The sequence below is a fragment of the Orycteropus afer genome, unplaced genomic scaffold, assembly GCF_000298275.1.
Source record: "Orycteropus afer afer isolate SDZICR_OR568_19922 unplaced genomic scaffold, OryAfe1.0 scaffold00067, whole genome shotgun sequence".
NCBI classification, from domain to species: Eukaryota; Metazoa; Chordata; class Mammalia; order Tubulidentata; family Orycteropodidae; genus Orycteropus; species Orycteropus afer.
In genome coordinates, this window is record NW_006921654.1 from 9,673,933 (window position 1) to 9,684,658 (window position 10,726).

The 10,726-nt window shown below is 46.7% G+C and overlaps 1 protein-coding gene across 1 annotated transcript in view; it reads right to left on the reverse strand.

Annotated features, from left to right (window-relative positions):
• Positions 1–978: 978 nt before the first annotated feature.
• CALB2 (calbindin 2) overlaps positions 979–10,726 on the reverse strand; it is a 30,907-nt gene continuing 21,159 nt past the window's right edge. The window contains exons 5-11 of the mRNA XM_007940340.2: positions 7,954–8,010; positions 7,299–7,376; positions 6,834–6,889; positions 6,474–6,513; positions 6,279–6,332; positions 4,927–4,998; positions 979–1,095 (exon numbers count right to left, since the gene is read on the reverse strand). Coding sequence (XP_007938531.1) covers positions 979–1,095; positions 4,927–4,998; positions 6,279–6,332; positions 6,474–6,513; positions 6,834–6,889; positions 7,299–7,376; positions 7,954–8,010 — 474 coding nt within the window. The remainder of the gene's footprint in view (positions 1,096–4,926; positions 4,999–6,278; positions 6,333–6,473; positions 6,514–6,833; positions 6,890–7,298; positions 7,377–7,953; positions 8,011–10,726) is intronic.

Here is a 10,726-nt window from a genome sequence, read left to right on the forward strand (position 1 = left end):
GCAAGGACTTCGAAGCTCATACTCAACCTCTCTAATCTTCTTTCCTTATCTGTACCGTGGAGGCAATCACAGCACCTTTCTCAAAAGAGTAACAGAGATACCCTGTGTAAACTGTTTACCACAATACCCACAACCTCAGTCAGCTTTCACTGAATTGGTAACTGTTGCTATAATCTTGGAGATACAGAAACAAACATGGATTAAGAAGTGATTCAGGTTGGTGAAGAGGCAGGCAGTGAATGGGGAGTGAAAGCCATAGTGTCCTGTGGTCCTTTGACTCTGCTGCTAGTGACTCTATCCCAGATGGCTCCCTCCCTCACCCACATGAGAACAGGTCCTCTCTTTGTCAAGAAGAGCTGTTAACTGCAGAGAGAAGTTGACCACTAGACAAACGCTGGGTGAGCTTCCATAGCAGAACTTTATCATTTTATTGTCTGTAAACTCTTAACTTGGTAAACAAGAAGACAAGAAACCAAAAGAGAAGAGGAGCACAGCGAATAAAGAAGGCAAGGCAGGGCACGTGCCCCCTGCAAACAGGAACTCTGAGAGACAGCTACACCATTAGCAAGGTGGTGGATGGAACTGGAAAGTTTGTGGTGGGAAGAGGCAAGGGAGAAGGGTGGAGGAGGGCGAGAAGGAAGAGTCCACTCTGTTGGACATAGAAGCCAAAATCATAGAGTGAATGAGCTCATGCATCACAGCAAAGAAGGCTGAGGAGCCTCCACCCGTGCCCCACCCACTTTCCGTGCACTGGGTCATCCAGACTGCAGGCCAAGCAGTGTGTCTGGTCAGGATCAGGTTAGAGGGGCTCAAAGGAGGTGCACACTGGCCCATCTTCCATCTCTCCTTTCCTGCTCTGCTGGCTAGTGTGGGTGGGTTGCAGGGGGCAGGGATGCTCATGATCTCTGGGTGTGGGTACAGTGTTAGGGCAGCAGGAGAAGGATTTGGGGAGGTGGAGAAGCAGCCCCTGTCCCGCCTTTACATGGGGGGCTCACTGCAGAGCACAATCTCCAGGTCCTTGCGGTAAAGCTTCCCCGCCTCGGCCAAGGACATGACACTCTTCCTGTAGCTGGTGAGCTGTTGGATGTTCATTTCCTAGGAGATACAGGGAGAGGTAAGAGCAGGGTCAGTGGATGGCCCAGCAACATGTTCAGACACCTGCCTGAACCACCCTTTCCTCCCACCTCAGTGTACATGGTTTAGAGTGATACAGGGCATGGGCCTTGTGTCAGACAGACTGGGTTAAACTCTGTCTCCGTCACATACTAGCTGTGTTGCCTTGGGCAAAATAGTCAACCTGTCTTAGACTCAGCTGCTTCACCTATAAAATGGACACAATAATAGTACCTCCTTATTGGTCTTACAGGTGCTCTGGTGGTGTAGTGCCAACGCATTTGACTGCTAACCAGAAGGCTGGTGGTTCAAATTCATCAGCCATTCCTTGGAAGGAAGGTTGGGCAATCTACCTCCATAGTGATAATGCTTTGGACACCCATGAAGGGGTTGCTGTGAGTCGGATCCGACTCAACGGCAGTGTGTTTGGTTTGCTTTAGTGGTTTTATGAAAGAGCTCTGGTGGCATAGTGGGTAAGGCATTTGGCTGCTAACCACAGGTCGATGGTTCAAACCCATCAGCTAGTCCATGGGAGGAAGATGAGGCAATCCATTTCTGTAAAGATTTACAGCCTTGAAAACCCAGTGGAGGCACTGTGAGTCAGAATCTACTTGATTGGCAATGGGTTAATGGCATTATGAGGAATGGATGAGGAAATGATGTTAGCACAATGCCTAACACATAACAAGCATTCTAAAAACAGGAGCTTGGAAGGAAGATTGGGAAATCTTATTTCCATAGTGATACTGCCTCGGAAACCCAAGGAGGAGTCACTATGAGTCGGATCCAACTCGATGGCAGTGAGTATGGTTTTTTGGTATTGTGAAGATAGTCATTATCAGCGCATAACTTGTGTAAATTCCTGTACCTCATTTGGTCTCATTATTGAAAGCCAAATCGGGTCCCTGAAGGTGATGAAGAGAGTGCCAGAGAAGCTCCTTGGTCTACTGTTCCCTAAGCCTCATCTGTTTAAACAAGGAATTCTAAATGCTGTCTCCACTGGCAACAAAAGCTCATCAGCCCACTTCTTGCTCACTGGCTTCCTGTGGCCTTCAGAGGGCGGATACACTAAGACAGGTGACCCTGTCTTAGTGGCATGAACAATATGCCCAGATCTCATTTTAAAATGGAGGCCAATATTAGACAGAATACTAACACCTGATATGCCTTATGTTAAACATACTCACAATAATTGCTTTGGATGTAAATAGTAAGTCTGAAATATAGAAAAGTCACTTAAACAACTGTCTTTTTCCCCTTCTTTCTCCCTTCATTCCTTCCTTCCCTCCTTGTCTCCTTCCCTCCTCTCTCCTTTTCTTCTCACCTCTTTGTATATTGAAGACCTTGACAGAATATGTACTCAGTATCTGAAGGATCATTTTTTAAAACACTTCCCCTTCTAGGGCGATGGGTCATTATCCCCATGCTGCTAATAGGCCAACTGAGGTATAAAGACTAAGGTATTCACTGAAGGACTGGTCCAGCTCATAGCCATCAATATTGTTAGTCCCCTGAGTCCTGAAGTCTACCACGTAATCTGCCTAGCTCACCTGTCCTCAGTCAGTGCTCACAGGCGACTTTTTCTCTTTGCTTTGAGACACCCCCTCACACTACATCTCACTTACCGACTTATCCTCACTTACTCACTACATTGTTATCTGACATTTTGCATATATGATAGTGGTAAAAATTGCCCATCTGACTGTCTCGCGCATTGGCATGCGTCTAGCAGCAGTGAATGCTGAGGTGCGACATGAGAGTAACGCTGGCTGTAATGGTTAAGGTTATATGTTGACTTGGCTGGGCCACGATTCTCAGTGGTTTGATAGTTAGGTAATTACGTAATTTGGCAGTTATGTAACATGTGGTCATCTTCCATTTTTTCTTAAGGCTGATTTTTGCACAATGACCTGGTCTTTGGAACGTAACCATGTCAATAAGTGAGGAGTGGGTATACTAATTTCAGGTTTTGTGCTGCCATCCACTCCAAGTGCATTTTGCAAACATCCTTGTGGGGCATCTTTCAGGTCAATTAGCATATTTTTCTTCCTAGTTTGCCCTGCACCAATTAGGAATCAAGAAAGGGGGACCCCATGTATCAGCCTCTAGCTTGCAAAAACTCTCCAGAGTGTAGCCAGGAAGCAAGAGGCTTAGTAACCTAAGAGAGAGGGCTGCTTACTTTCTATGTCTAGAAGTTTTGCTTGAAGCTGGGGAAGGCTTTAGTGAGTTGCAGTTGCCTCAGGAGTGATAAGAAATATTGACATCTGATCCCATCAGCCTGTCCTTCCCGGGGCCTTAAACTTTAATCTGCAGCAGGAACCTTATCCGTCTACACAGACACAACCAAAATGGAACGTGCATCTGCCACATGGGTTCACCATTCCCAACACAGGTATTGTTATTTACAGACATGCAGCTCTCTCTTTCTCCTGATTCATCCTCTCAATTCCCAGGTGCCAAATTTGGAGCCTGGTGCAGATGGGCTCCCAAGTAAACAAACTTTATTAATATCCTGTTTTCTAACCTTCATAGCTGCTTAAAGTCCCAGTACCTGAACCATTACTTTTGTTTCCACATCTGGAGTCAAGCTGTACAGCTACATGAGTTGTCCTTTGTGTTAAGCAAGAAAGACCCTGAATTTATTCAGATCACTCTGGAGATGAAATACTATGCCTTCAGGGTTGATCTGCTTCGGGTGAAGGCAGGGCCATATGAAGACTAACTATGCTCCTCAATGCAATTATAGTTAAAGACATTCTCCATTATGGTGGCTCGCATTCTTTGGACACAAAAGGTGCATAAATAGTTTTCTCCTTGGTACCAGGAAAAATTTTGCCAAGTTCAAACACCGGCAAACGATTTCTTCTTCCTAGGATGTATCTGTTTACGTACAGTTTATTTTCTGCCTCTTTCAAAAAAGCAATTTTAGGTAACATAAAGGAAAAATAAATCTAGGGTAAAATAAGTGGAGGATGACACTTAGGATAACATAAAGAGATCAGAAAGCACTTGGAAAGGGAGACAGATAGACCTAGAGGCTGCAATGAAGTTATTCCTGAAATTAAGCATTAAATTTAGCTCATGTCTGGGATCCAAGGCAATTAGGCAATGCAAGGAATTATAGAGCTTTCATCATCTATTTAAAGAAAGCAGATAAAACCATTTGCTGAGACATTTTCCAGGAGTGAAGGAAGTTGGCTGCAAAGACTTGTCTCTTGGTTCCTGTCCCACCCTAACCCTAGTGCACCAAGATGAGCCCATTGGGGAGGACATCAAAGGCAACACAAGGAGCAAAGTTATAATGTTCAGTCCTCCATGTTTACCTGGAGGGAAACAAACGTTTCGGTGGCTCCTTTTAACCTTCTCCAGCTCTAGATTGTAAGGAGCTCTGGTGGCATAATGCCTAAGGTATTTGACTGCTAATCAGAAGGTTGGTGGTTCAAACCCTCCAGCCACCCTGTGGAAGGAAGACGGGGCAATCTACTTCTGTAAAGATTTACTGCTTATCACCTTGGAAACCCAAAGGAGGTCACTATGAGTCGGAATCAACTCAATGGCAGTTCTAGATTGTGCAGTTAGCCAATTTGGAATAGCCCTCCCCTCCCACTGGCCCCCTGCCCTCCAAAATCTCTCCTTGTAGAGAAAGTCTTTTTTTGTTGGTACTTTGGCTGATGATTCCACAACATGCACCATGTCAAAATCGCCACTGTCTCATGGCTGGTGAGAGGGGAGCGCGCTGCAACTCCAGGGCGTCCCTGTCCACTCCTCCCTTCCCTGGAGACTTCACCCAGGCCCCTGGGTCTGGTGGCTCACCTTCTTGTTTTTCTCATACAGATCCTTCAAAAGAGCATCCAGCTCATTCTCATCGATGTAGCCACTTCCGTCCTGTGATGGGAGCAGAGAAACAAACCTTTCTGAAACAGTCTCAGTAACCCCGACCTCACTCCTTGATTCCACTGCCTCCCAAAAATCAAGCCAAAACCCACTGCCCTCGAGTCAATTCTGACTCACAGTGACCCTATAGGACCAAGGAGAACTGCCCCCTAAGGTTTCCAAAGCTGTAAATCTTTCAGAAGCAGACTGCCCACATCTTTTCTCCTGCAAAGTGGCTAGTGGGCTCGAACCGCTGACCTTTCAATTAGCAGCTGAGTGTCTAACCACTGCACCACCAGGGGGTCCTTCCACCCATCCCAAGGGGGCCTAAATGTCCAACCTTCCCATTACTGTGTCCAAGAGAAGGTATTCAGACTTTGTAGTGTCATAATAATGCATCAGCTCTTTCTATACTGACTGACACAGGAACAGGACAAACTGTTCTTTTGGTAGCCTCTAGTTTTGGTGTCTTTCACTTGCATTGAAAATGTGAATGATATTAGCCAACTGTCTGAATGCCACATCCAAAGTAAAATGTCAAGGTCAACACAGGGGCTTTTTAAAGTTTACCCCCAACCCTTTGGTTATAAATAACATCTCCCACCCTAAGAGTTATATGGGTAGGGATGGGTATGGAAGGGGTGGATGTGGAGGTAAGGAAGTCAGCTTACACCCAACCTCCCAGAAAAATAACTGGCTCTAGTGCAAAATTTCACTCACTGCCATTGAGTCAGTTGCTCTGGTGGTTTGGCGCCTAAGGCATTTGACTGCTAACCAGAAGGCTGGCAGTTCAAACCTACCACCAGCCACTCCTCAGAAGGAAGACTGGGCAATCTACTTCCTCAGTGATACTGCCTCGGAAATCCAAGGAGGGGTCGCTATGAGTCGGATCCAACTTGATGGCAGTAAGTTTAGTTTGTTGGTTTTGAGTGCAAAAGTTATGACAGGTACCAGGGGAGCAGCACTGAGCATCTCCATCTTTCTGCTCCAAACAACGTAATCACACCCTGGTTCTCAGTATGACTATCTTCCTCTTCTGCCAACTATTCTTTGCTGCATTTTTTTCAAAATCCAAAACCTTAGGCTCCATAGGTGATGGGATCATAAATGACATTTATCTTTTTCCATAACATAAGATACATCAGGAAAGGGACAGGAAGAAACGATGTGGCCCAGGCTGCCCCTTTGACCACTGGTCTCTTTCTGCTGATGGAAGTGACTCATTCTGGCTGAGGGCTCCCCTGTCTTGAAGCCTCCAGCATTTCCAATCTGCACTGCCTTTGAGCTCTTACCTTGTCATAAAATGTGAAGATCGCGTTGAACTCCTCTGAGGTCAGCTTCATGCCCTATAAGGATTGAGACAGTTAAGAGAGAGAGAAAGCCTTGAATGTGTTTATGATTATGGTGGATTTGGGGGTGTGTGGAAGGGCAAAGCTCAATGGTGAGGGGAAGGGAAGAACAAGAGGAAAGCACAGCAGGTCTTTTACCTGAAATTTAAGCAGGAAGTTTTCCTGAACGGGCAAGAGTCTGAAAAGGAAATGGTAGAGCAGAGATTAGAAGGCAGAGCGTAGGCAAGAGCAGCTTGGACCTGGTGAGGATGCAGAGGGAGCCTCTGTTAGTTACCCAGAGCTCTCGAGCACTTAATCAGGATTTCGTGGAAAGTTCATAAAAGAGAGAAACAGATAAACTGAGGTGTTGATGTTCACAGTTCTTTCTAACTTTGCCTTGAGTTTTTTGACACCTGACCTGTTAGCCTACTCATTGATCTCAGAGATGGGGACAGTAGCACAGGAATGATAGCAGGAATCTTATTAAAAGTGACACTGGGGGTGTGGGCGGATGCTTACCGGGACATCTCCGAGAGGCCCAATTTGCCATCCCCATTCAAGTCAAACATCCTTAGCTGTTGGGGACACAAAGAGGTGTGAGTTATTTGCTTTGAACTTGCATGTGGGGTCTTGACCTGCCACCCCCTTAGTGGAGAGGAGAGGAAGGAGGACAGGAAGAGAGTTCTCATGGGCTCCTCTGAGGTCACCTGGAGGCCAGGGACCACCCAGAGAAGGAGCAGCAGAGGCACAGAGCAGGTCAGCACCAATGTCCTACCCTCTCAAAATTCATCTTCTCCTGGAGCTACAAAGATTGTCTTGGAACTAGATGCTCCCCAGTCTCACACTGGCCTGGGAGTCAGCTCAGTGGGGGTCTCAAAGAGGAGGGATGTGGGGCCATGAACTGCCACCCTTCTTTGCCTTGCTAGCTGCCACCATAAGTCACCTGCACCCCTGGGGAGGGGGGGGGGAACTCTGTCCACTCACTATGGTCTGGGTGTACTCTTGGAGCTTAGGTTCGTCATAGGGCCGGTTTGCCTTCTTCAGCAGGTCTGACAGGAATCCCTGGAATATGAAAGGCCTCTTTCAGAGCTCCCGAATCCTTCATGCTTTCTACAGTCACTTATTTTCTGAGGTTTACACCAGTACGGCTCATAATTCCCTAACCGCTTGATCCCTGTGGAGTGAACTTGAAGCCCCAGAAGTGGCTCTGGGTTCAACTTCACCCCACTAGTAGAGACTGACTCTGCCTCCTCATAAACATAGCACAGAGGGTTAGAGTTAAGCAGTGTCTAAGGGTCACTGGTTGGTCGAAGAATTTGAGGGTAGATATATGTACAAGTTAGAAGATCCGCAAACTACAATTAGCCGGAAATGCTCAAGCGTGCCTGTCCTAGGCACTGATGTGCAAGGGTGTTGTTTGGGTGGACTCCATGGCCCTATAGCTCCATGCTACAGATTTCACATGGCTGCCCTGAAGAAGTTAAACAGTCCAGAGCCAGGCTTGGGAGTTCTGAACAGATTGCAAACCCCTATTTCTAACCCAACTTCTCCCCCCTCCCCAGGTTCCTTAAACCCACTGCCGCTCTGGCTTTAGTCCCATTCTCCATGCCCTCCACATCCTTCTCAAGACCCATCTTACCTTGAGCTCATTGGCTTCGATATAGCCACTCCTGTCTGTGTCGTACTTCCGCCAAGCCTGCAATGGAAATGTCAACCTTTTTGCAAAGATGTATCAGCACCTGTACTCCTCCCTTGGATTCAAGAATTAGAGAGGGGTGGAGAATGCAGAGAGGGTCTGATCCAGCCCCTTCATGTCACAAATGAGGAAATGATGTTAAGCGTCTTGGCCAAAGTCACAAAGAGGAGGAGGAAAACTGCTGGGACTGGCGTCCAGGCCTCCCTAATGCAAACTTGCTCCAGGTGTGTGTTTCTTTTGGATCATCTCGTCACCAGGGGTGAGATTTTCTAAAGTACAGCTTCCGCCAGGTCTAGAACAAGGATCTAGTGTCTCTGACTTTTGCTGTGGGTAAATGGAGTGTCCTTTCATTGCTCGAAACTTCTGTTACTCTTGGGGGGTGGGGCTAGGAGGCAAGGGGAAGGAATGGGCTTTGGTTACTCTTCACTCTACCCCCTCCTTCATCCTGTTGCATATAGCAGCCACGTCTGGGGGTGAGACAGAACTGGTAGTATAATCAGATTTTTAGACTATCCCAAAGATACTTAACAACCTCTCCACTTCTAATAAAAAACATCCCATCTCCAGTTTCCCACTTTTAGTCTGTAAGGCTCAAGGGAGCTGACCCATCTCCGGAGACAGACATGTAGCATAGTGACCAGTCAGGTTCCTTCCTAGATCCCACTCACTGGTTCTGGGCCCTGATCAGAGTCCCAGTTATTGGCACATGTGTTTGATCTCTGTGAGGAACCAGAGCACAGACTGACCACGGCATCTGGAGGGTCAGAGAGAAGTAGAGCTTCAGGAGGTGATATGGTTCTGACTTCCTCCTTGCTCTCTATCTTGGCTGTCTGAGTGAGAGCAGGTAATCCACAGGAATTGCGAATAGTTGCAGTAGTTTAAAAATGTCCACAAATGCTCCAGCACACCTCTCTTCTCTGGGTGGCATCTCATTCCCCTCTCCTTACATGTGGGCTGGGCTTAGGAGCTCATTTCTAACGAACAGAATGTGGCAGATGTGACAGTGTGTCCCTTCTGAGGCTAAGTCATAAACGGCATTGCAGGTTCCTTCTTGCTCTCTCTTGTATCACTCTCTTTGGAGGAAGCCAACTGCCATGTTGTGAGAATGCCCAAGCAGCCTATGGAAAGGCCTATAGGGGGAGCAACTGAGCTCTCCTGTCAACAGCCAGCAACAAACTTGGCTCTTTTGCCAACAGCTGTGTGAGGGAGCCATTCTGGAAGTGTGTCTTTCCAGCCCCAGTCAAGCCTTCAGATGACTGTAGACCAGCTGACATCTTAACTGCAACCTCACGAGAGACCCTGAGCCAAAGCTGTTCCTGAATTCCTGACAGGCAGACACTGTGAGGAAATAATTGTGTGTTTATTTATTATTTATTTAGCTTTATGCTGCTAAATTTGGTGTGGCCTTTTTATGCAGCATTAAGTGAAAATTACAATGGTTCTGAGAAAACATGGTCCTCTATACAACTGGTAGCATAGTGCCTAAGGCACTTGACTGCGGACCAGAAGGCTGGCGGTTCAAACCCACCAGCCACTCCTCGGAAGGAAGATGGGGCAATCTACTTCTGTAGTGATACCACCTCGGAAACCCAAGGAGGGTTCGCTATGAGTTAGGTTGACTCGACGGCACATGACAACAACAACAACTATACAACTACCTTGAAACCTCAGCTACTTACCAAAACCATTTGATAGAGAGAAGGGAATGCCATGGGGCAGGGGGCTGCCTATATCCATGGCAACAAGGCCCTGGGGGACTTTGTTCCCAACTCTTTGGTCTATTTTGGTGACTAATCATATTCCTTAGATTTTCTTACAAGATTTTTCCCTTGACTTTTTTGCCCAAACTGTACACCTGGACCCCAGCCCCATTTAAATTTTTGAGTCAGCAAGCACTACTCCTTTTCCTGTCTTTTATTCCCTTCCTCCTCCACTTCACACCACATCCCTGTTCTATTGCTGGGAGAGTAAGTTTGTGGCCATTTTAGGATCTTTCTTCCATAACAGCTAACAAGACTGTAGAATGCTCTTAGTGTCAAGGGCTTAGGAAACCTGGTCCTAATTTCCTTTGAGTTATGGGACAAGAGAAAGTTCTAGCAAAGTGTAGGCAAATACCAAATGCAGATGGTATTTGATTAGTTGAGTGTCTTTTCTCCAGTGGAAAAAAAATGCCTTGAGTTCTATCACAATACTCCTTCCTTTGTCCAGAAAGCATAGCCTGAGAAGTACCAAGCATTGGGAGAGAGATGTGCAGGTTTCCAAATAGGACTTCAACTACCTGCATGAATCTAGTTCATTAGAACTTAGTTCATCGAAGTTGAGTCCTGAATGGGAAAGAAGCAGACACCCCCCACTTTGCCTGAAAAAAGCATAACCAAATGGACCCCTGTCCTTGTCCAGAGCAAAACATCTGGCTGCCTCCCTCACTGAGTGGGGTCACTTCCAACAGGCCTCCCTCCCCCCAGGCTGGCTCTAGGCTCTTCCACTAGGTTTCTCCAGCCCTTCAGCACTTTGTGCTCGCCACCTCTGGGTCATTATTCTCTTCCATTCAAGGAAATGAGTTCAAGAGACTGGGCTTTTTGAAATCCCAGAGAAGTCCTGAGGCTTCACTAAAATTAGAAATTAAAATGTCGGCTGAGAAGTGGGATGGGAGAATCTGAGAGCAGGCTTTCAGGGCTGCTGAGGGACTGTTTCATGTTTTCAGCTGAAAAAAAAA